This window comes from Pelophylax lessonae (genome assembly GCF_965119305.1).
Source record: "Pelophylax lessonae genome assembly, chromosome: 13".
Taxonomy (NCBI): domain Eukaryota; kingdom Metazoa; phylum Chordata; class Amphibia; order Anura; family Ranidae; genus Pelophylax; species Pelophylax lessonae.
In genome coordinates, this window is record NC_138780.1 from 151,422,981 (window position 1) to 151,449,698 (window position 26,718).

A 26,718-nucleotide genomic window follows, 5' to 3' on the forward strand; every position below is an offset into this window, starting at 1 on the left:
GGAAAACCAGCAGGCAACCGGCTCCCCATGAGCGCTTCCAGCTTTACCTGCCTAGAATTTGCACGTTCTCCCTGTGCCTGCGTGTGTTTCTTCCAGGTACTCCAGTTTCCTCCCACACTCCAAAGACATTCTGGTAGGTTCATTGCTCCTGTGTAAATTGGCCATAGTATGTATGAATAGGAGTTAGGGATCTTAGATTGTAAACTTCTTGAGGGCAGGGACTGATGTGAACGTATAATATATACATATATATATATATATATATATATATATATATATATATATAAGTGCTGTGTAAAATGACAGCACTATAATATAAGTACCTGTAATAAATATCAAATGATTATTTGACATGATATAGATATGATTAGCTGGTGTTTTAATGTATGAAATTACTTTATTGTATTTATATGTATTGTTTGCCTGAATTTTCTGTGCAGAACTTTTTTTTTTTTTGTCTTTGCTCATGTAAAATCAAAATAAATTTTTCTTAGGCCCCTTTCACACGGGCGATCCGGTCCGCCTGTCAGTTTTTCAGGTGGACCTGATCGGATGCTCCAAGCATCCCTATGGGGCAGCGGGAGAGGTCTCCGCTGAGATCCGCTGCTATCCGATCTGATCCTGTCTGTCAAATCCGGATGCATGGAAACCCTATTGTATCGGACAAGAACGGACAGGCGGTCTGTTCTCATCCGATCTCCCCATAAATAACAGCAGAGATCTGACAGTTCCGTCTCTGCACACAGAGTGGAGATGGAGCTGTCATCCGCCTGTTTGAGGGGATCGGCGGATCGATCCCCCGCTGAGTAGAACGTACTCCGTCAGGTGGTGTGCCCGTGTGAAAGGGGCCTTAAAGGGCATGCTCTTATGAATTTTAAAATGACACCGCTACAGTCCATTAAGAGATATGACCTAGAAAAAAAATACAGCTAGGTTTCCAAAAACAACCCTAGCTTCTCCCTTACAAACCTCTGTTGGGACGCGATATGATATCCTTCTGATTGTGATCGAAACAAAAAAAGGAACATTTACTTAGTAGTGTAGAGATGGGTTAGAACCGGTTTTATTGCTCTTATTGTGTGCTTCTGTCCCAGTCTATGACACCAGAACCCTGTCACTTCTTGTCCTGGTGTCACAGGGATAGAAACAGAGCGGAAAGGCTTTCTACTGGGGATGAAGATATAAATACTTTCACAGACAGCAGGAGTAGAAAATATAACACCTTCTTCCCTTTAAAGGGTCACATTCACCGAATACTACAGTAATGACTGTATCGTTTTTAATGCAAACAATTTTAATATCCGGAAAAACATAAAATATTGTAATGTGAGAAAACTTCTCTGGCTTGGGTTTTGGAATGATACCTGATGGGAAAAGAGTCTGCTAAGAGTAAGATGAGGCTATGTCAATGACTTTACCAGCATAATGGTGAACATCTGTTGCTGAAGCTACTGCTGGAAATGAGGAAGAAAATTATAAAAAGCATAATTTTCATGTATGCTTATAGCTCAACTCCCAGCTAAAACTTTTATTTTCATTGTTATAGATGTGATGGAAAATGTTTAGAACCTCTGTCAGGTTTCCATTAATTTCTGTAGCCCCACTGGGGAGATTTTACCCTATAAATAATTAAAAATTGTTGCGCTAATCATAAAATAAAGAAATAAACAAATAAAGTCCATAAAAGTAGCTAAAATCCACATGGTAATTTGAAGCTGAGATTTTACCCTAGTTAACCTCTTGCTGACCAGCCGCCATAGTTTTACTGCGGCAGGTCCGCTCTATCCGGCGAAACTACGTACCTGTACTTCGCTTCGCCAGACCTCTAGCGGGGTCACGCACGTGCCCATTCGCCACAGGGGAAGCTAATCGTTGGGTCCGGCGACCGCGATTGCTTCCTGTTGAGACAGAACGGCAGTCTGCCATTGTAAACACGGCAGACCACTGTTCTGTCAGTTAAGAACACAGGGATTCTGTGTTCCTCTTTTTTAGGAACACAGGTCTCTATGTTCATGCAGCAAGCCCATCCCCCACAGTTAGAAAGCACCCCCCAGGGACACATTAAACCCTTTGATCGCCCTTGATTTTAACCCCTTCCCTGCCAGTGTCAGTACAGTACCAGTGCATATTTTTAGCACTGATTACTTTAGTAATGTCACTAGTCCCCCCCCAAAAGTGTCAAAAATGTCAGGGGTCATATTTGCCTGCCACAATGTTGCAGTCCAACTAAAAATCGCTGATCGCCGCCATTACTAGTTAAAATAATAACAATGACATAAATCTTTCACCTAGTTTGTAGACACGATAACTTTTGCGCAAACCAATCAATATACACTTAAAATATTACTTAAAATATGTAGCAGAATACAAATAGCCCTAAAATTATGAAAAAAACATTTTTTATTGGGAATGTTATGTAGCAGAAAGTAAAATATATATATTTTTTCAGAATTGTCGCTCTTTTTTTGTTTATAGAGCATAAAATCACAAATCACACAGGTGATCAAATACCACCAAAAGAAAGCTCTATTTGTTGGGGTTAAAAAGGACATCAATTTTATGTGGGTACAGCATTGCATGGCCGCTCTATTGTCAGTTAAAGTAAAGCAGTGCAGTGTTGCAAAAAATGGCCTGGTCATTAAAGGGGTAAAACCTTCCGATCCAGAAGTGGTTAACATGGGGCCAGAAGTATGGGAAGGGATTGGAAATCCAGTGGAGAAAGACCGCAACAAAAATATTTTAGTAGAGTGGGGAAATATAAGAAGCTGTACAATGTTTTATTGCTGTTTGTACCTTCCTTGTCCCTAGATGAGAAGGTGACTGGTGCGTGGGAATGAATCCATTCTTCTCCCACCTCGGGAAGCTTCAGCATTGCTCGGGGAAAGAGGGAGAATTGGGTTTGAAGTATTATAACAAACGCTATGTTGCACCTTATGCTGCTACCTGCGTAGTGCTGGCCTGCTGGATGTAAATCCTATTCATGCAATTTGACCAGGTCACATATATCTCTAATGTTTACCTATCGCCCTCAGTCCCGTGTCTTTCTGCTGCTCTGTTCCTCTGTTATCAGCATGATAACTTCTGACAAGTTCTCCTTCACAGAAGATAAAAGCAGCCGGAAATTTGTGTCGGGGTGGGTGCATAGCGATAGATTAGCAGAGAGCTGGTCTATTTACAGCACAGCTCTGCATGTTTCTTCCTTCCTCTTCCTCTGCCTATGTTAAGGGAAGGGGGTGTTATTTTCCTCCAATCAGCTGTCACACAGTGTATGCCAAGACTCCACACCCAGTGCTGGGACAGGAAGAAAAAATTCCAGCATGATTTTCACTTTCTAAACATTGTAGAAAGCTGAAGACAGCAGATATACAAATAAAACTTATGTAGGGAGATTTTTTTTATCTCTGTGTATCATCTGAGGCTGTTCACTTCACTGGGTATATGTGCGGTTTTACATCCACTTTAGTACCTGGCTTGCTCAGTTTTTTTTTTAACCCCTTCTCACCTAAGGGTAAAATATTTCTAAATGCCTAAGCCCAATTTTGACATGTGTTAGTAAAACCGTACATATCATTACAACTACTTTGTGCATCCAAGTAGATTATACCTTGTTTTTTTCAGAATAAACTGGGCTTTCATTTGGTGGTAAATGGTAATGAATATCTCCTGAGATTTTTATTTATTTTTTTTTTATCAAAGGAAAACTGGCCTATAATAGTAAAAAAAAAAAAAAGTACCGTATATACTCGAGTAAAAGCCGAGATTTTCAGCACATTTTTTTGTGCTGAAAACGTCTTTCTCGGCTTATATATATATTTATATATATATATTCCCGGGAATAGCCGAACGTATACGAGCTTTCCCGAGCGGCGGTGGCGCATGCGCAATGACGCTTCGGCGCCAGGCGGCGCCATTTTTAAAATTCAAGCGCTTCTGGAACAGGTAAGTGAAACACAGCCGCACTACCTGCCCTTTTGCGGGGCTGCGGACATACTACAAGGAATGCAGTGCTGCAGGCATGGTACACCTGTACAATGCCCGAAGCACTGCATCTCCTGTAGTATGCCCGCAACCCCGCATTCTCTTGTTCCATGCCCACAGCATTGTCTCCTGTACCATGCCCACAACATTGTCTCCTGTACCATGCCCACAACATTGTCTCCTGTACCATGCCCACAACATTGTCCTGTACCATGCCCACAGCATTGTCCTGTACCATGCCTGCAGCCCTGCATTGTCCTGTACCATGCCCGCAGCCCTGCATTGTCCTGTACCATGCCCGCAGCCCTGCATTGTCCTGTACCATGCCCGCAGCCCTGCATTGTCCTGTACCATGCCCGCAGCCCTGCATTGTCCTGTACCATGCCCGCAGCCCTGCATTCTCCTGAACCATGTCCGCCGCCCTGCATTCTCACCCTAGGCTTATACTCTAGTCAATCATTTTTCCCTTTTTTTTGTGGTAAAATTAGGGGCCTCGGCTTATACTCGGGTCGGCTTTTACTCGAGTATATACGGTAACTGTATATTTCTTGCTACTACCATGACCTACCACCAAAGAACAACCCAAAATAAATTATTTTGCTCCTGATGATTGCATACCACAAATGTGTATGTTAGTTGTTGTTTGTACCCGTAGTACAGCTCAGAAACAATAGTGCGCATTTTGCTTTTTTTTTTTAATCCTGCCTAAGACACACTGATACGAATTAAAAAAAAAAAAAGCCTGTCCACAAAATACTGACCCTGATATTGACCTTTGAGGCTGATCTTGATCGTGACCCAAACACTAACCCTATTACTGACCTAGAGTTATTTTCTTTTTTTTTTTTAATTGTATTTTTTATTTATTTTTGTTATTATATACTGTATTTTCTGGCGTATAAGACTACTTTTGAACCTCAAAAAAATCCCCCAAAAATGGGAGGTCGTCTAAGAGTATAATATCTCCAAGGTAACCTAAGTATAAGTATTACCGGTAGATCATGTAATAGGGGGGTCATCTTATACGCCGGAAAATACGGTGTGTGTATATATATATATATATATATATATTTTTTTTTTTTTTTTTTTTCTTTATCTTTTCTTTACACACTTTTTTTTCCTTTCTCTGCAAGGACAGAGAGTGATACAATGTATCTCTCTCGTCCATTCCCAGAGACCGAAAACACGAGGGGTGGGCTATCACAGCGACCAGGTGACCCGGAATCAGCTGTTCCGGGTCCTGATTGTAGGAACAAGGCCCGGGGCTCTTAGTAAGACCCGGTCTCTGTGATTGGAGCACGCCAGCACACAGGACCAGTCTAGTGGGCCGCATATTTGCATATGGTCGGTGTGAAGGGGTTAATGTAAAAAGAAGAAAAACAAACGTCCTCTATATGCTTCTATTTTCCTTCTTTGTGCCCTGTATTTTGGTTATAATAACTTAAACGATCAGCATCTTAGTAATGCGGGCAACCAATGAAAATGTCTTTATTCAAGTCTCCTAAATCTTAAAAAAATAACATTGATGTATTTAAACCACATTACCTCTATTTATAGCTATACAAGATGGACACTTAAATGTTTATACCCAGGTTGGCAGTACCTTTATCTTGCGCTTGCAAAGAAGTAGCTATGACTTTGTTGGTGGATCGGGTGAGCTGTAAGTTTTTTGCACCCTTTCAATATTTCAAAGTACACCACTCAAACCTCATGTAACCCCTGTGTAAGGATGGATGAGTGCTTGCCTAAATGGCGACGCTATGCAAATCCAAACATAGAAAAAGACAGAACTCTATTTGGACTTAAAAGATGGCTGTTTACTGAAGTTCCATATCATTTCAACTAATATAGTACTTCAATAAACAGACATCTTGGAGGTTAAGTTGGAGTGCTGGCTTTTATTTTTAATTTTTTTGCAACTGACTTGTACTTCAGTAGACTACCTAAAGTATAACTAAAGGCAAAACTTTTTTATTAATGTAGCACTGCCCCCTTGAGGACTGCTGGATAACACACTCTTGGGTCCCCCTGGGTTACCGTTCGCAACACCGACATTCACAGATTAACATTTTACTTCTTGGCTCAGTGAATGATAAGTCCAGGGGTATGTAGTTGTTTTTGGTGTTTTATTTTAAATAGGGATGGGAGAAGGGAAACGTGGGATACTCCAGATCAAACTATTCACAATGCCTTGTGGCAAAACCCTCGTTTTCCTCATTTTCACTCGATACTTGATCCGGTCCTCTGGGCATCCAGGGGGGTCAAAACGCTGGGTGATGTTAAATCCGGTGGGGAACTTTGCCCCTTTGATGCTCTGAAAGCCCGCTTTGATCTGCCGAATCCCTATCTCTTCCGCTATCTCCAGCTCCGTCATGCTTTTCTCACGCAGTTTGGTTCGCTCCGTGTGGAGGTTAAACCTACCTAAAGCCTACTGCTCTTTTATGCTCGCAAGGTCCTGCTCCTGCACTGGAAGAGCCTGCTGGCTCCCAACGTCCTCTTCTGGAAGGGTCTGGTGAATAAGGTGACTCCGCTCTATAAGGCTACATATCTCAGTAGGGGCTGTCCACGCAAATTTGATAAAGTGTGGAAGCTGTGGCTGGATTCTCTGGCTTCGACCTCTGCCAAATGGTCACAGGTGTCCTAATGTCATTATGTGCTTGAGTGGTTGTGGGGGTGGGCTATTGAATACTTATGCTGACTGATCTGCTGCGTGGAAGTGAGAAGTTTCTTTCTTTGTAACCTTGTTTTTTATTACATTTAAAGAATCCTACTGTATGCTGTTCACTCTGCTTACTATGTGCTTGCACTATGAGAATGCTATAGGACTGGGAGCACATTTTGAGAGTACATTGGGGGTTTTCTAGCCTCTTCTAGGCGTATCTGTCGTTGTGCAGGACCTGCTGGGTGGAGGCTGGGGTGGTGGGTGGGGGTGTTTGTTGGCCTGTTGTCAACTGTTTTTCTTTTCAGTGTTTGCCTTGCGTGGCAGTGTGTTTGTGTTTTTTCTATTCTTGTTTAAAAGCAATAAACAGAAATAAAAAAAAAAAAATATTCACAATGGATGAGGACTCCTGTCTGAAGATGCAGCCCGGCTGCAGATTCACCTTGCCACTAGATGGATTTAGGTTAAGTCTCTGTACAGAAACTCAGTTGGGTATATTATCTTTAGGGTACCTGCCTAGTATCCCCTTTCACTCCACAGACTGTCACCCGTCCTCTGACTATCCTACACTGGGGTGGCCCCCTCTCAGGTCAGGCCTCTAGACACAATCCCCTGTACTCGCGATACTGGGTCTCTAGTGTCTCTACCCCTCCAGTCAATTCTCCTGGACCTCTGGGTTCAGTTCCTTTCCTCTGGTCCCCAGGCTGACTGCCTGTGAACACGTGCCACTGCTACAGAGGAGGAGGCATCCACCACCCTCCCTCCGGGACTCTGCTCACCAACCAAAGACCTCGCAGCACATGTGCTCCTGGCTTTTATACAGTATCCCATAATGCACTGAGACAGCCAGTCTCTACCAATCACTGGGACTATATCCAAGCCTGTGTACCCATTGATCTGTTTTCCTCCCACTTTCCTACATGCCTCCCTATTGGACCAGTGTGAAACACTATCTAGACCCAATGAATCACACACAGAGCAGACCTAACTCACAGATCCTGCTCTCTGGTAGGCAGAAAGCAATATAGATTTTCTTGCTGCTCTTCTGATAGGCAAACCGAGCCAAAAACTTTACTCTCTCTCTAGCACCTACCTAGGAGAGTGCTACATTCGTTTTGGATAGAGTGATTACTTTTGGATGGAGTGATTATTTTTTTCCCTGCAGGTTCCTGGATAGCACTGCACCCATGATCAGTGGACTCGGGGTGCAATGTAAGGCTTTTGCAGACAAGCCCTACAGTTTTTAGCCCTCACCTCCCTTTGGGGCTTTTAGTTTAAAAGCTGCAGAGCTTGTGAATATACTACAAGGCCCCTCATTAGCACCCTCGCTGGTAATTCAGAACTACAAATCACCTTCCACAGTGGAAGACCATACTTGTAGTTCATTCAACCACAGGAAACTGTGAATGAATGAATGACGTAGCCATGAGAGTGTCACACTTAGTGGGTGAGAGGCACCAGGAGATGGAACATGTTGCATGTTCCACCCTAAATACGGATGGAACATGTAACATATTCCAAAAGGTGAACTTATCCATTAACCACTTGCTGACTGCCTAACGGCGATTTACGTCGGCAGTCAGCCCCTCACAGGCAAAGTGACGTAGGTCTACGTCGCTAGCCTGTGAGGCTCTAGGGAGTGAGCGCTCCCGCACGGACCCCCCCCCCCCCCGCGCCAGTCACTCGCGATCGTCGGTTACATCGGGAGAAAGGCAGGCGGCTAATGTAAACAAAGCCGCCTGTCACTCTCCCCTGTGTAACAGCACAGATCATACAGTCCTTCTATGTAGGACCATTTATCTCTGCTGTTACACACACAGCCACATCCAATCACAGTTAGAATCACGCCCCTAGGGACACACTTAACCCCTCCTTCTCAAATAAAGTTAACCCCTTTCCTGCCAGTGTCATTTTTACAGTAACAGGGAATATGTATAGCACTGATTACTGTAGTAATGTCACTGGTAACCCCAAAAGTGTCAAAATTGTCAGTCAAGGTTCCGATCTGTCCGCCTCAATGTCACAGTCCCGCAAAAAAAATCGCAGATCGCCGCCATTACTTGTTAAAAAAAAACAATAAAAATGAAAAAAATCTTTCCCTCAGTTAGTAAACGCAATAACTTTTGCGCAAACCAATCAAAATACGCTTTTTGCAATTTTTTTTTTTACCAAACATATGTAGCAGAAAACAAATTGGCCTAAAATGTTAAAAAATTTAGATTTTTACATTTTTTTGGGGGGGGGGGGGGGGATTTCATATTAAAAAAATCTGAAAAATATTGTTATTTTTGCAAAATTGTTGCTGTTTTTTTGTTTATAGCGCATGATCAAAAAATCGCACAGGTGATCAAATACCACCAAAAGAAAGCTCTATTTGTGGGAAAAAAAGGACGTCAATTTAATTTGTGTACAGCATCGCACGACCGCGCAATTGTCCGTTAAAGTCACGCAATGCCGAATTGCAAAATAGGCCCTGGTCAGGAAGGGGGTAAAATCTTCCGCAGCTTAAGTGGTTAAAAATAAGTTAGTAGCTCTGTGTGATGAAAGAAATCATTACAATTTTCTTTTAGATATAATTTGATGAAATTATAATACAGCAAATATGCTGTATATTGAACATTTTATGAGAACGAACTTGCACTTTAAATTCTGCTCCCTATCTCCTTGCTAGCTGCAAATTAATTAGTCGGAAGTAGTTACTATAATGGCTGGTCAGAGCGAAGATGCGCTGATAATGATGGTGTTTTGGGTGAAGTCAGGAACATTACATGTGGCTCTGTGCATCTCCAAAAAGCTTCTTTTCTCTATAGAATATAGAGGAACATTGCACATTTCTTCTTTGACTCACTGTCTATATACAGTATAACAGAAATGCCAGTAAACCTAATGTACAATACTTTATATGGACACCCTTCCAAACTATAAAAATGCACTGATAATGCTACAGCATACAAAGATTGTGTGCTTCCAACCCAAAAGTTTTGGGGAGGGCCTTTTCTATTCCAGTATGACTGTGCCCCTGAGCACAAGGCCAGCTCCATATAGATTGATGCATTGATGAGTTTGTGAATTGTGATGGTCAGTTGCCCACAAACATTTGGCCATTTTAGTGTATGTAGAAGCACTCAGTGGTGTCAATGTAAAGAGTACAACTATGTAGTAAATTAAGAATGAAGAATTGTGTGTCCGAAAATATTTAGTTTCTCTTACGTTCATTGTTTTTTTTGGTTTGCCCACCCCACGTTGAGGCATTGCGTTGGGACATCCCTATGTCAAGGTTTAGAAGAGCTGTGTCTGTCAATGAACGTAAGAGAAAACAGGATTTTTTTGTTACTCACCGTAAAATCTCTTTCTGTGAGTTCATTGACAGACACAGAACCTATTGGCATTTATGCTTTCTGATACTGCTTTGTTACAAACTATATTGCCTATAGCAGAGAGGGGGTTTTATGCCAGAAGGGACTGCCCATAGGCAATGCTGAGTTTTTTCCTGCCTAGTGTCTTACACCTGTAGGTGGCGATATAACCTTATGGTCAAGAGTCAGGAGAGCTGTGTCTGTCAATGAACTCAGAGAAAGGGATTTTATGATGAGTAACACAAATCCTGTTATTTAGAGCAGGAACTAGATATTCTAACTTGTTAGGCCAGCATCTATTATTTTATCATTGCCCGCATGATATGAGCAATTCAGCACAGCCCAACGGAGCGTTTCTTTTCACCCCCCCCCCCATCCTGCAATATATGATTACTATAAAGTCTCTCCTTTCAAGAACTTTACAATGTTAGCATAAAATGTTCAAAATAATGTAAAAAACAATATTTCATTAATGTTTATTTTTATTTCGTAAAGGTGACAATGCAGATGACGGAGAGCTGGACCTTAATGGGATTGACGACACTGAAATAGACAGGGTGAGACTTGTAATTTTCTTCCTTCATGTCACCCAGTATAAATGTGTTTAATCAAAGTTGTTTTTCTCTATCCAGTGTCCCCTTTTGCACAGTTTTCAGTGTTAGGAGACAAATGAACTTATTAGCTCCAGTACTGCTGAGAATGCTTCCAGTGATCTATGTAACTCATGTTATACTGTATATGAGCAGTAAACAGCTGGATGTCCGTAAAAATAACACATGCATATCTCTTTATAGATGTGTTATTATTTCACATAAATGTTGGCAGTGATTTAGTATTACTGAGGGGGAAACAAAGTCTATTGTTTGGTATCAAACTGGCGATTAAAGCTGCAATCCACCCAGAAGGGATATTTCGATTTTTGGGTCAACCGTGTGAATTTAAATCACCCACCCTCTTACTTCTGTCACTCAAAGATTTCTGTGACAAGAACTCTTCACCTGGGATTCACACTTTGTGAACTGTTGAATGTGTACGGAGGAGGACTTGGTGCAATAGTTCATCTCACAGACTTTATCCTAGGATGTTTTGAAACATTTACTGGTTAAGAGCATCAAATGCAGCCAACACATTTCAGGGAAAAAAGCTCCCCCTTCTTCAGGGCTTGAGCAGTCATGTTAATAAAATCAAAACAAAATGCACTAAAGGGACCTATGTTAAGGCGTGATGAAGACTAGCATCTTCTGATAGCACATCAGTCTTTGTGAACTGGGTGAGCTACAATCCCTAATAGTGGATCCCACACTCTCCATTGATTGTCTGCTATTATTGTAGATGATGCAACTGGGAATTGAGATGAAAAATGTTAGCTACTGGAGCACCTGAGATATCAGAAGGCCATAATGTTGAATGTTGCATTTTGATTTTGTAAGGCCCCATAAAAGAGGGTATTTGAGAGTTCACAACTGGCATGAAGTATGTATGGCATGATAATATTTTATGCACACTGTGCACTTCAGGAAACATGAAGGCAATGAGTGGTTTTCAGCAAAATGTTGGCATTTAGCAAAATGCTCCCAAATTGTCAGTGTATGTCTTCCAGGAAGAGAAATGTTTGGGTAACAGAACCCATAATTACAGGCGTCATCTTAGGCCATATGTTTGTTTTTTCTGCGGTGCCAGGTGCGGGGGCCTTTTTTTGGGTGCGAGGAGAGGAGATCCCCATTCTCTCTCGGCCTTTCATCCCCCGTTCTCTCTCGGCCTTTCATCCCCCGTTCTCTCTCGGCCTTTCATCCCCCGTTCTCTCTCGCCCTCTCATCCCTTGTTCTCTCTCGCCCTCTCATCTCTTGTTCTCTCTCGCCCTCTCATCTCTTGTTCTCTCTCGCCCTCTCATCCGCTGTTCTCTCTCGCCCTCTCATCCCCCGTTCTCTCTCGCCCTCTCATCCCCCGTTCTCTCTCGCCCTCTCATCCCCCGTTCTCTCTCGCCCTCTCATCCCCCGTTCTCTCTCGCCCTCTCGTCCCCCGTTCTCTCTCGCCCTCTCGTCCCCCGTTCTCTCTCGCCCTCTCGTCCCCCGTTCTCTCTCGCCCTCTCGTCCCCCGTTCTCTCTCGCCCTCTCGTCCCCCGTTCTCTCTCGCCCTTTCGTCCCCCGTTCTCTCTCGCCCTTTCGTCCCCCGTTCTCTCTCGCCCTCTCGTCCCCCGTTCTCTCTCGCCCTCTCGTCCCCCTTTCTCTCCCCCCCCTCTCGTCCCCCGTTCTCTCTCCCCCCTCTCGTCCCCCGTTCTCTCCCCCCCTCTCGTCCCCCGTTCTCTCCCCCCCTCTCGTCCCCCGTTCTCTCCCCCCCTCTCGTCCCCCGTTCTCTCCCCCCCCCCTCGTCCCCCGTTCTCCCCCCCCTCTCGTCCCCCGTTCCCCCCCCCCCCTCTCCCCCCCCCCCCGTTCTCCCCCCCCTCATCCCCCCCCCGTTCTCCCCCCCCCTCATCCCCCGTTCTCTCTCCCCCTCTCGTCCCACGTTCTCTCTCCCCCTCTCGTCCCACGTTCTCTCTCCCCCTCTCGTCCCACGTTCTCTCTCCCCCTCTCGTCCCACGTTCTCTCTCCCCCTCTCGTCCCACGTTCTCTCTCCCCCTCTCGTCCCACGTTCCCTCTCCCCCTCTCGTCCCACGTTTCCTCTCACCAGTGCCAGGAGAAGATCATCAAGTGCCTAGGGCAAAGATGGCAAATTGTGCTCCCCCTTCCTTATATGCAAGCTTATGAGGAGGAGGGGTAGAGAAAGCACATCCTGCACCTCCCCCCAGCTCTCTCCTTTTCTCCTCTTCTCTTCTGTCAGCCCAGTGCTGCATCCAGCACTGGGCTGACAGAAGTAGTGATGCCACTGTCACTACTCCTGTCAGTCTTATAGTAGAAGGAACTTGTCGTGCCTCCATCCCTACAATACGCGCTGCACCCAGGGCAGCCCCCTCTTCTGCCCACCCCTTGTCCCGACCCTGCCTCTTGCCTTTTCATCCCTCGTTCCCTCTCACCCTTTTAACCCCCATTTCCTCTCGCTCTTCCATCCCCCACTTCCTCTCGCTCTTTCATTCTCCATTTCCTCTCGCTCTTCCATCCCCCATTTCCTCTCGCTCCTTCATTCCCCATTTCCTCTCGCTCTTTCATTCCCCATTTCCTCTCGCTCTTTCATTCCCCATTTCCTCTCGCTCTTTCATTCCCCATTCCCTCTCGCCCTTTCTCCGCTGACACCCGCTGCCATCTGCATCCGATCCTGTCCGTGAAATCCGGACGGAAGGAAACCCTATTTTCCATCCGGCCAGGGGATGGTCTCATCTGATTCCCCATAGAGAGCAGCGGGGCTCTGACACCTCCCTCTCTGAACACAGAGTGGAGAGGGAGCTGTCCCCTGCTCAGCGGGGATCAGTGTATCGATCCCCCGCTGAGCAGCACGGAGTCCGCCGACAGAGCAGACTGTGTAAAAGGAGCCGTGAAGGATCTGCTACTGATGGCTTGGTGCCAGAAAGCATAGCATATTTTCAGAGATCCAATGGAGTCCATATCTCAATGAGTTTTGGAGGGTGGTCATAATGGTATGGCTGATCGGTGTACAAGATGGGTACCTGCACTGTCTACTAATGATAGGTATACTTAAACCCCCTGATTAAAAAATGGGTATTTTGTACGCTTGCAATCAGTTAATTTAAATAGGAAAACATATATATTTTTTCTGCATAAAGTACAGTTCATCTCTTTCTGCTCTTGCTGAAAGGGAGATGGTAGGGGTCAATTACTAAAACTGGAGGGTGCAAAATCTGGAGTAGCTTAGCATAGAAACATTTAGCTTCCAGTTTTTTTGCCTTTTTGAGCCTAATTGAACAAGCTGATGTTAGAAGCTGATTGGCTACCATGCACAGCTTTACCAGATTTTGCAATCTCCAGTTTTAGTAAATCAAACTCCATGATTAGATAGCTCTGCTTTGGCATATAAGAGTCACCACCTCCAGTCCCATTAATGGAAAGAATAGCTCTACATCTTGTAGCTGGAAATCATCCCCTGTTGTGCTGTAGATCTACCTAGGCTGAACATTTCGGAGCTTACAGTAATGTGCCCATGTTTTCTGTTAGTGTGGGGGACAAGCTTGCATGGTAATGGGGAATGTAACTACAGTGTGGATCTTGATACATCACACTGGTTTGTTAAACTGAACTGTGATCCCATTAAGTGGTTGTTAAGGACCACCCATGTGGTCTGTGCATTATTATTCTTCACTACTTATTTTCCCTTGATATTACCTGGTGCTGGTCTGATCTCACGGCTAGTCACACCAAGTTGCTGTTTATTTAACAGCTACATGACCTAAAGACTTCAGCACAATGCAATGAATGGATGGCAGGTTCACAGGATACAGCAGTGTCAGTAGTATTGTTGCTTACTTAATTAGGTAATCCTTCAGCTTCCCATCATATCATCTAGTCAAGTGTTTGCCAACCTTTGTTAGCTTGTGAACTACAAACAGATACAGAAAGAAGTGGATTGCTGACAATCTATGGGCATCTTTAGATGTGGGCAGATCTTAGAAAGTGTCTGAAGGTGCTCATACCATGAAACAATTTTAATACAATTAAAATATTTCTGACTTTTTCATGTACTAATTTGACCATGTCTGCCCAGTAAAAGATCTTAGCAGGTCTGTGCCAGCTGTAATTGGTTTGTAAAGTTGGTAAACCTTTAGGTGATTTTTTTTGCCCGACTGAACAGAGATGAGCTATCTCTTTTCTGTGAGGACTTCAGTTGGGCTACCCAGTTGATTTACTTGTTTGATGACATGGTTACTCTGAAGGTCTTGTTTATGTAGGTCTACCTTCCTTCCTTTCCTAACAGACCGGGTTAGGGTTCACCTTGCAATCTTAAATAAGAAACATCTACCCACCTAGGGACATACATACAAAATTGGTCACCTTCATTTTTTTTTTTTTTTTTTTGCCCAGGCATACACTTTAAGCCAGTGGTCTCCAATCTGTGACCCGGGGGGCCAGATGCAGCCCTTTGCTTGTCTTTATCTGGCCCTTGGGGCACCGTTCCTTCCATTGACACCAATGATAGGGCACAGTTCCTTCCATTGACACCAATGATAGGGCACAGTTCCTTCCTTTGACACCAATGGTGGGGCACAATTCCTTCCATTGACACCAATGATAGGGCACAGTTCCTTCCATTGACACCAATGATAGGGCACAGTTCCTTCCATTGACACCAATGATGGGGCACAGTTCCTTCCATTGACACCAATGATAGGGCACAGTTCCTTCCTTTGACACCAATGGTGGGGCACAATTCCTTCCATTGACATCAATGATAGGGCACAGTCCCTTCCATTGACACCAATGATGGGGCACAGTTCCTTCCATTGACACCAATGATAGGGCACAGTTCCTTCCTTTGACACCAATTGGGGCACAATTCCTTCCATTGACACCAATGGTGGGGCACAATTCCTTCCATTGACACCAATGATAGGGCACAGTTCCTTCCATTGACACCAATGATAGGGCACAGTTCCTTCCATTGACACCAATGATGGGGCACAGTTCCTTCCATTGACACCAATGATGGGGCACAGTTCCTTCCTTTGACACCAATGGTGGGGCACAATTCCTTCCACTGACACAACGATGTAGCATAACTCCTTCCATAGATACAAAAGATGGGGCAGCACAGTGGCTAAGTGGTTAGCACGTCCTCCCAACAGCACTAGGGTCGTTGGTTCAGATCCCAACCACAACGCTACCTGCATGGAGTTTGCATGTTCTCTGTGCCTGCGTGGGTTTCCTTTGGATACCCTGGTTTCCTCCCACACTCCAAAGACATGCTGTTAGGTTAATTGGCTCTGTCTAAATTTGCCCTATTATGTGTATGTATGAATGTGAGTTAAAGACCTTAGATTGTAAACTCTTTGAGGGCAGGGACTGATGTGAATGTACAATATACACTATATTACCAAAACTATTGGGGCGCCTGCCTTTATACGCACACAAACTTTAATGGCATCCCAGTCTTAGTCCGTGGGATTCAATATGAGTTGGCCCACCCTTTGCAGCTATAACGGCTTCAACTCTTCTGGGAGTGTGTCTATGGGAATGTTTGACCATTCTTCCAGAAGCACATTTTGTGAGGTTAGGCACTGATGTTGAATGAGAAGGCCTGGCTCGCAGTCTCTGCTCTAATTCATCCCAAAGGTTTTCTATTGGGTTGAATCTACCCCAAACTTGCTCATCTATGTCTTTATCGACCTTGCTTTGTGCACTGCAAAACAACTGGATTTCAGGTGCATCATTTCAAATCAAACTGAGATGCCTTGGAGCTCCTTCACAGGTGCTTCTGAATTGCTCTTAACCTGCATTTGACTTTGTTCTCAGGTGCTTTTTCACTTCCATGGACTTGTATGGTGAGAAGAGCTTTTTTGACTCAATCAAAAGCCTATGTACACAAATCCTTTCCTATTTGGGTGTCCTTCGAACAGTTGACCTTAATGCTTTTTTTTAATAATTCTGCTAACAAGCAACTGGATGGGAATGGTTTGACTACACCTAAATGAAAGGCTGATCTACTTTAGTCCCTATGTAACTCTGCCCTAATAAATTACATCCAAACTGTGGATGGCAGACTGGACTTCCTGCTAGCAGATGTCATATCATTCTGATTTTATAAATTACATGGGGTGGACTTACTTTATCTTTTTTTTTTTCCTCCAGTATATTCTCAATGAGAAGGAATCTGAGATCAAGACAGAACTGTGGATGAGGGAGAATGCAGAGTATCTGCGGGAACAGAAGGGTGAGTGACACTGGTGCACAGGCACACTTTTACTTGCAGCTATGTCATGTGGAATGACAGCATTCAGCATACATCACTCATGTTCCACTGTCATGTTTCTGTGTTTTCAGAGAAAGAGGAGAGAATCGCTAAAGAAAAAGAGCTTGGCATTTATAAGGAGCAGAAGGTAACGCTTTCCTGTAATGATTTGTTATCTCTTTATGACAAGATATTCTAGTTTGTGCACTGGTTATGATTGCATGATACTTCATATCAAAGCAAAGTGCTTTAAAGGTTCGTTCACCCAAATCTAATCGTTTGTTTGGTGAGGATGTTGTAAAATGTAATCACTACTTTGTTATGTATCCGTAATGCTGGGATAAAAGGTATAAAGCAATGTAACACAACCAGCAAAAAAAACAAAACAAAAAACACTCCCAACATATGGAGGTGTATTGCGTTAAAAAAAAAAAAATGGCGTTGGCTTAGGTTAAAATAAAACACAACAAATACAATTTAATCTAATTTTTTTTCGTGTATATAATAACTTATATCTGGTATACGGTATATGTGTGTGTGTGTGTGTATATATATATATATATATATATATATATATATATATATTATTTTAAATCTATACAGTATATGTCTATACACATACAATTATGCACCCTCCTGACATTACGGCAGTGGAAAAAACCCACTTAGTAGGGGAATGTAGGAAAAAAAAAAGCTGGTGATGTTCTATTAACAGTGGAACAGCCTTAGCACTTTGGTGAGTACGTTTTCTGTGTTTCTACTGCCCTCTAAGGATGTCTACGTTGTGTTTGAATGACAGCACCAGCAATTCCTTCTCCTAGTCTAGTTTCCGCTGTAAGGGGGATTAATTATAAACAAATTGAATATTTAGGCACTAATACTAGCTGTATATAAAATACATTTAACTTTTTTTTTAAGAATTTATAATTTTGGTTACAAGGTTTTTGCTTTTTTTTTTTTTTATTTCTGTGTAGAGTTCATTGTTAATAACAAAGATCGAAAACAATTGAACTGAAGTCGCCTGTGCTAAAACCACAGCAGTTCTGAGCAGCTTGGTAGGATAGTAAACAGGAAAGTGTAGACCATTATCATTTCATTGTGGCAGCACAGTCTTGGTTAAAGCCCAACTCTAGAAGTAAAACTGTCCCAAATTGTAAAAAAAACCCAAAAAAAAAAAACGAATAATCCTAAAACTATACCTGTATATTACCTAACTTTACCCTGACCTACCACCAATATACATTTTTTTATATGCCTGATGTGTAATTGAATACCACATATATATGCACTATTTGATGTTTATAGCCCAAAAACAGTAGTGCGCATTTTGCTTTTTGTATCCTACCTAAAACACAGACACTAAAGCTTGGCCATAGATGGATTGAAGCATGTGGCTGTCCCTGTTCAACAGAAGTCAATCTTTAGACCAACTTCTGTTGAGCTAGAATGTTGCAAAATCTTTGTCGACCAGGGGCTGCAGCCGCGGATCAGTGTATTCTGAGAGTAGAGAGTCCTACTTGTGTGTATGGAGGAATCTATACCAGTTTTTTTTTTTTTTTTTAACAGCCCTCTGGCTGAATAAAAAAGAACAACCCATCTATGGCCAGCATATCAGTGTACTGACCCTCACATTGACACTAAATCTGAATCTGGCATAACCGGAAGCATAACATAGGAGGCATTGAACATATTTTAGGGTGGAAGGGCTATCCTGAATATCAGAAGATAACATAAGGGGGTTCAGTGTCAAGGATAGGCCCAGCACTGCCCCTAACTTAGCCATCACCTGGCACCAAAAGTAAAGAACCAGGAGACAACTCCATACCATATGGTAACATGTTCCAATATCACGCTGACACTTATTACAAATAGGGTAGTGGGTTAAGTTAGCAATGCAATGTCTGGTAATATTCTCTATGAAGAAATTTCAGTTGAACAAATTGGTCTCTGGCAGAGATAATCTGTTTAGTGTATTGTGTTACCCCATCCTCCCAGTCCTTCTTGGAGAGGTTGGTATATTACTCTTCCTTCCACTTATGGAATAAAACAGAGGTTTTGAAGCTATGGAAGATCAGGGGAAAGACCTTTAAAGAGGAAAAAGATTTTAGGAGGTCCTATGTTCTCAAAAAGGATTCAAGGGTGTGTCGAAGAGAAGGTAGGTGTGGGCATTGAGCCCTGTCAGTGTGTCAGACTTGGAGATGTTGGAATAAACTTTGAGTCCATTTTCCTCTTTTAGCCTACATTCACACCTGCATTTGTGCCCAATAGCATGTAAATGCGAGAAAATCAGTGGGGGGGTCCTGGCATCCTTGACCGATCACTTGCAGGTAATCACCACAAAGCTCTTACCTGCGAGTGGCTTCAATTAGATGCAGGAGACAACAGCCTCCCATTGCTTCCAATGGGGCTGCCTCCCATTGCCCATCGTCAGGCCTCCCACTGTAAAAAAAAAAAAAAAAACCCGGGGTTGCTGCTAATAATTATAGAAAATGTAGAAAACATTTAAAATTTATGAACTGCATATGGCCAATCCTTCTCACTACTTCCTGGGTGTGAATAGACACAAGTACGCCCTGGTCTTTCCCTGATTCCCAATGGCCATGTAGCAGAACTGTAGACAAATGTTTTTGGCTTAAGCCTCGTACACACGCACCGATTGTTGGCCGTAAATTTTCGGCCAACGTCCGATCGGCCGATTGTTGGCTTGTTAGTATGATGCTTCCGACTGCGACTTTTCGGCCGAACAAAATCTGATGTGCATACTATAAAATTTTTGTTGGCCATCAGCAGAACGGCCGATTGTTCCTCAGTCAGTACAGATTTCGGCAGACAAAAATGTGATGATCAAGACTGGGCATGCTCAGAGAAGAAAAAACACACGGAAAGTAAACCAGAACATGACATCACTTCTGAAGTTGGTTTTTGTTGGCCGATAAAATTAGTGTGCAGTCTAGAGCACATTTCAACCAACACAACACCACTGGACAAAAGACGGCCGATCGGTCGGCCAACAATCGGTGCGTGTGTACGAGGCTTTAGTGATCATTTAACTTACATACTAGTAGCTCTCTGAGGTTCAGGAAAAATTTGTTATTAGGCTTTACCTGGAAATCTTAACAGATGTCCCGATATATAATGTATAAAAAAAAATAATTTTTTTATTTGGATGCTCGAGTATGTCAACTAAGCATCTGCATTTGTGTGGATTTGATTTTTGCTTTTTATTTGCAGTTCATTTCCTAGTGTCCTGCAATGTTCGCAGTCAAAAAGTCGGTCGCTAATAAAAAAATATTGTTTTGTTGTTGTATCTTGTTCGGCAACTTCAAAGTAATGTGCATTCTAGGGTTTCCCTTTCTTGCAGAATGCTCAGTTCCTGCTCTGTGCTTTGAAGAGCGGGATCTGGAAATTCTGACCTAAAGGACACAGAGACTTCAAAAGCAGAGGGGGTCAGGATGTACAGAAAAGAGAAAATGGAAGCTGATAGAGTGATGTGGGGGTGCTGGATTTGAGAACTGAACAGAGACTCTTATTTTGTTGTGGTGTTCTAACTGTGGGAACAGCTCGAACCAGCTGTTGCTTCTTATTCTGCCAATCTCAATAATTTTAAAACCTTGTAAAACATCCAAAGGTTTAAAAACAAGGCATGTTTTTATAAGATGTGTAAGCAATTCAAAATGTATTGCTTTTTAAAAGACACGGCTTGTCGTAGATGGACAGATAGCTCCCAAAGACTCCAATTTGCATCTGCCTTGCCTTAAAGTAATTATAAATGATCACCTTGTAAAACAACCCATTGTTTAAAATGGAAATGAAAGGCAAAACATTTGTGTATAGATATAAAAAAAAGATAAAAACTTTTTTTCCCATTTTTTTTTTTTTTTTATAATCACATTCCCTCGGTTTTCAACTGCATAAGAGCTGGGGGGAGGAGAAGCAACAGTACACTGATCTTCCCAGTAAAAGGTTGTGAGGAGGGGTGGGATGTGTCCGGACAAGTATAATCATTGGAGGAGAGCACACCGAGTTCCCGGCACAGCTAGAGAACTGATGATTAGCGTGGTCAGTTTTTAATAGGAAAGCAGAGGGACTGACAAGAACACCAGGGATTTCACACAAAGGAAGCAGTACAAATAGTACTAGTTTTTCATGCAAGCACATGGTACAGCAGAAACATATCAGGAATATGAAATGTTGGGGCAACAAACACTTTAAAGAGAGCCATGGTGCAACCTGGTTTACTCTAGCCTTCCCCATTCCTGCTGAGAACGCTGGAACACAGGAATTTTTCAGTGATTTTTATTTGTTACTTGAAAGCAGCAGAGAGGTCTCCTGCCCTGCCAGACAGAGCTGAGCTGTGATGCAGAGCTGTGTAAACCTCAAAGCTGGATGTACAGGAGTACAAACCATTTGGCAGTTAAAGCAGAGTTCCGGGCTAAAAAAACGTTTTAAGCTAAAAATACCCCCGGGACAGTCAGGGCTAGTGTATTTAAGCAACGATAGCCTCTGAACTGTCCCCTGTTTCACTTATCTGTAAGAAGAAATACTTACCTTGAAAATGTCTTGTCCAGCACTGCCCTCTCAGGTGTGGACAGCTGAAGCCGGAGCGTCCTCTTCGTGTCCTCTTCGGTGACGTCGGAGTCCCAGAATGCCCTTCTCGTCACCTCCAATGCAGGGGCGTCATCCCTGAACAGCTTCTGCGCATGCCCAGAAGCTGTTCAGCAGGGAATGATGCACCTGCACTGGAAGGGACGAGTGACTCCGGTGCAGGCGCATTGACTCCTGGGATCAATGACGCTCATCTCCCAGGAGTCAATGCAAGCAGGAAGTGACGGAGCAGGCCGCGGCCGCAGAGGGAGGTAGAGGAAGGAAGGTAAGTATATTTTCATTAAAAACAAGGTAAGTGAAACAAAAAAAAATTTGAATTATCCAATTCTTTTTCAGGTTCATCTAAGCTAGCGGACGTGCAAAGATAGTTTTTAGGGTGGAACTCCTCTTTAAGAGCTTCCATTATTTATTGTTTGGCGTTCAGTTCAGTTTTAAGGTAGATATCTTAGCACCCTTTTTTATCAGCTGCGCCTTCTGTATTATGAGAGAGAGAAGTGAACCATAGATCTGGTTGTTGGATGATTAAGCTACTCAGTATCTACTGAAATGACTGTCCTTTTTAAATAAAATCCTCAGAGGCACTGGGAACTTTTAAACTTGCATGTGTAGTCAAATTAAGGAAAATAAGCTCAATAGCTCTAGCGAAATGACTCCCACACAACAAGACCTTCCTTGATGGGTGCCTGACGTTCACTCAAACTATAGAGATGCAGAAAGGAGCACTAGACCAAAACCGGATGAAAGTGTCCAATATCATTTTAATTGTTGGTTGAAAAAAAAAAAGTCCTATAAAAAAAAAGGACTGAAATAGTTATGCTGCCTCTTTGCACCTTTTTTAGTTTTAAGTTGTGATGTGGGGTTTTAGTTATCCAGCATGACATTTTTTTAATCTATGTGATCTCTAGGGTGTTAATGTGATATTTTCAGCTGCACTGGATGTTTTTGTGATGGTTATAAAATTTGACATTTCTCTAGAAGCAAATTGAAAGGTACAGTGTCAGCAAAGAATCGGCATCAGATCAATACAACATTTCTGCTTTGTCTGATCTGGAAATGGCAGACACTTCGAGCCATGCAGAAATGTTCTCACCACTGATCTAATTCATTGACTTTCCTGAGCTGTGACCCATATTGCCTCTTCAGTGTACAATAAAAACAGACTGCACACCTGTGACATCCCACCCCCATAAAATATAAGAATAATAAGACAAAGTATAAATATGGCACTGTACTAAACAACTCTATGATCAGACATTTTCAATTGCATGACCAGTACTGCAAAATATATTGTAATAATTTACCTGGTGAAATGACAAAAACCTCAATATGCACATAAGCTCTCCATCTTCATGAGGAGCAGCCCCACCATTACCTGTCTGGTACTATCATACATCTGCTAGACTGGAGAGATAAGAAAGTAACTTATAAGAGGTCTGGCAGCTCCTAAATTTCTAGGACCCGGTATATTCTTTTTTTAAATCAGAAAACATCTTTATTGAGAGAAATTCACAGAACCACAATGAAACAACAATACACGGTACAAGCATAGTAACATGAAAACAACATCACCATAGAAAATAGAATGCAAAACAATTACACCACAGTCGCCCCCAAAGCAGACAGCCCCAAGCAGCGGCAACTGGTACAATATCATTATCACGTCCCTCCATTCCACCCCAGGGCCTCATGCAATCATCCCCCATCAGCCCCAACTCATATTTGCACACTCAGGATAATAAACGGTCCATGATGAGGTCAGTAGGGGCCATTCCCGGGCAGCTCAGCCATACACCCCATATTTTAGAGAATTTTTGTGGAGATCCCCTATGTTGGTATATAACCTTTTCCATTCTGAGTGTGCCCCCTATCTGCTCTAGCCACATCCGAAAAGTCGGAGGCTCAGGTGCCGTCCACATGCGTAATATAAGGACCCGGTATATTCTTATTAGGCTTCATATCATATACTTCATATACATACATCACTGTCTAGAAAAAGAAGGAGAACTTCACATCTGTAGGGAAACAAGGAGTGTAGGGTTTCATATTTTTTGACCCAGACCTAGTTGCAGTGATGTGTCCTTTTATAACAGGACAAACTATCAGCTCCAGAGTAATGGCAGGGTTTCTATATTCACTGTGACCTGCGCGTCCGCGTCACGGCGGGCGGCCCCCTTTTAAGGGGGCTATTTCCTATTATGCGGGCCTCTATGGAGGGGCTCAGAGGGCGACCCTCTTGTCCCCATTTTGCAGGGTCCAGTAGGTGGTCCATTGGTGGGCCCTCGGTCAGCGTCACCTTTGCGGGATCGCAGTCGGCGGCCCCTGATTGTTACATCAGATGCTGAAATTGTTTTGGGCGCTGCGGGCACGAATAACTCTGCTGGGTCTGCGTCCATGCACCCCGAGTGCTCAGATAGCGAGGATGATTCCTCTGCTCCTCCAGCTGCGCATGAAAAGGCGCTGGTGGATGCATTGTTTGTGTTAGTGCTTGAAATTTTAAAAATGGAGGTAGCGGCTGATACTGCGTCGGAGGTGCTGGTCCCTTTCGGCAACCACAGGCCCTCCAAAGTGACGAGGGTTTTCCCCTTCCCGCTTACTTTGACAACATCGTCACATAACCGTGGGCTTGTCCAAAACGCAGTAGTTCCTACGCGTTTTTGCCTTGCGGTATCCTTATGAGGATTAACTGCTTAAAAGGTGGGCGGTCCCACCTGTAGCGGAGTCGTCGGTTTTCAGGTTGAGTTGAGGAATCCCCAGCCATTACAGATCCAGCTGATAGGAGGGCAGATGCTCTGGACCGCTATATGTTTGCTGTGGCTGGTTCGGCACTTAGGTCGGTATTTACTATTGCCCAGGTCGGTATTTACTATTGCCCTGGTGTCTGACCGCATGGGCTAAACTTTTATGCCAGGACCTGGAGGGGAAACCACTTCCCCTTGTCTTGCAGAGCTGGTGGATCAGTTGATCCAGGGGCTACAATTTATCTGTGATGCTTCTTTGGATGCGGCTCCTTTGATTTCTAGGCTGTCTGTATCAGCAGTGGTCCTTGGGCTTATTATCTGGCTCAAATGCTGGTCTGCGGACTAGACTTCTAAGAAGGTCTTATCTGATCTTCCCCTTGTAGGGGATCGCCTGTTTGAAGCTTCCTTGGATGACATCATTAGGGTCTCACTGGGGGGTACTCTTCTTCCACCTGCTACCAAGGACAAGGAGCCCTGTCATAGACGTGGGCCATTCTCCTCGGCTCATGAGAGGTTTTTTCGTCCCCTAGGGTCTCAAGACAAGGGATCAAAAGTCAGGGCCTCCACCAAAGGTTCCAAGAGGACCTGATCTGAGGATCGAGCAGGCTTTTCCAGACCTGTGGAAAGGATGCCTCTGCATGAAGGGGCGCTCACCCGTATCTGGGGTGGGGGGAAGTCTTCGCTGGTTTCCAGATCCATGGACCTCCCTCGTACAGGATGAGTGGGTCCACAAAGGTCCAGTCAGACTACAAGATCCAGGTTGAACTGGATGGACTATTGTCTTTATTCAACCTCAACTACTATGTAACTATCTAAGATCGAGTTCGGTCTTCTTCTCCAAAAAGGTTCTTCCTTTCCAACCTGCACTTATCCCCAGATCGCTTACAGCAGCTATGTCCAAACATTGGCCCTCCAGCTGTTCAGGAACTACAATTCCCATCATGCCTAGTTATGTCTCTGAATGTCAGAGATTTACAATGCCTCATGGGAATTGTAGTTACTGAACAGCTAGAAGGCCATAGTTTGGACACCCCTGGCTTACAGCGTCTCTTTGGGGCAGTGCAAGACTTGTTACTTTAAGGATTTATTGTTCCGGTTCCAACTTCAAAACTTTTTCAGGGGTTTTAACTCCAACTTCTTTACAGTTCCCAGGAAGGAAGACAAGGTACGTCCAATTCTGGACCTCATGTTGCTTAACTACTTTGTGCGGGTACAGAAGTTCTGCATGAAGTCCATTCGCATGGTAGTGGCATCCCTATATCAGAGGGTTCTCTTCTCGCTTCTATCGACATCAAGGACGTCAACCTGCACATTCTAATATGTGCCGGATGCCAGCGCTTCCTCCGTTTTGCTGTGGGCGATGGCTCCCGGTGCTGGCATTGTTTGAGTTAGTGGGGAGATCGTGGTACTGGGGTACCTGGGCGATCATCTTCTGCTAGCGGAGTCTCCGACTACTCTGATGGACATCTGGAGATTACTCTGTGAACTCTGAGGAGTTTGGTTGGATTCTGAACCTTCAGAAGTCTGTTTTAGTTCTGTCCTCAAAAACTGGACTATCTGGGTCTGACTCTGGACTCTTCCTAAGCCAGAGTGTTTCTTCCTCTGGAAAAACTCCAGACATTGCAGGAGGCAATTCAGCTTCTGTTGTTCAGTAGATGGTCATCCCTCCGGGCTTGCATGCGGGTCCTGGGCCTGATGTGTCCGCCTTTGAGGCGTTCTGTTTGCACAGTTCCACACGAGATCTCTGCAAAAGAGATTCTGGTGAAATCGCACAAGGATCCACGTCTCTAGAGGTGGCTTCGTTCTCTGGCGCTTCAACAGTGGATCGGATCCTAACCTTCCTTCAACGGGGTGTTGAACTGAAATTGGCCTTGAGTATCATCAAGGGTCAGGTATCGGCTTTGGTGTTTTGTTTCCAACGACCTTTGGCCACACACTCCCTGGTGCGTACCTTTCTTCAGGGTGTCTGACATTTGGTTTCTTCAGTGCGGGCTCCATTGCCTCCCTGGGATCTTACTCTACAGAAGCCTCCCTTTGAAAATATTTGTGAGCTTTTCCTGCTTTCGCTGTCCCAGAAGGTGGCTTTTATCTCTGTGCGCAGGGTGTCAGCACTGGCGGCATTATCCTGTCGTTCACCTTATGGTGATTCACAAGGATAAGGTGGTGCTTCGCACCTGTCTGTCATTCCTTCCTAAGGTGGTCTCTGACTTTCATTTGACTGAAGACCTTGTGTTGCCTTCCCTGTGTCCCAGGCCTAAACAGCCAAAGGAAATTGCCTTGCATGCCTTGGATGTGGTCTGGGCAATTAGGGTGTACCTGAAAGCTACGGAGTCTTTTAGGAAGTCAGACTGTCTATATTGTGCTCACGGACAGACCTCACAAAGGGTTGTCTACTTCCTTTGCGATCATTTCCAGATGGATCAGACAGATGGTGGTTCAGGCCTATTCCATCAAGGGTCAGGTTCCTCCTTTCCCTGTTAAGGCGCACTCTACTAGGACCGCCTAGTGCCTTCTGGGCTTTCCGTCGTCATGCATCAGTGACGCAGGTTTG

At 43.8% G+C, this 26,718-nt stretch overlaps 1 protein-coding gene across 1 annotated transcript in view; it reads left to right on the forward strand.

The window, feature by feature from the left end:
- Positions 1-26,718, forward strand: part of BRF1 (BRF1 general transcription factor IIIB subunit) — a 627,002-nt gene that overhangs the window by 463,553 nt on the left and 136,731 nt on the right. Inside the window, exons 12-14 of the mRNA XM_082242741.1 lie at positions 10,489-10,550; positions 16,725-16,806; positions 16,917-16,972. Coding sequence (XP_082098867.1) covers positions 10,489-10,550; positions 16,725-16,806; positions 16,917-16,972 — 200 coding nt within the window. The remainder of the gene's footprint in view (positions 1-10,488; positions 10,551-16,724; positions 16,807-16,916; positions 16,973-26,718) is intronic.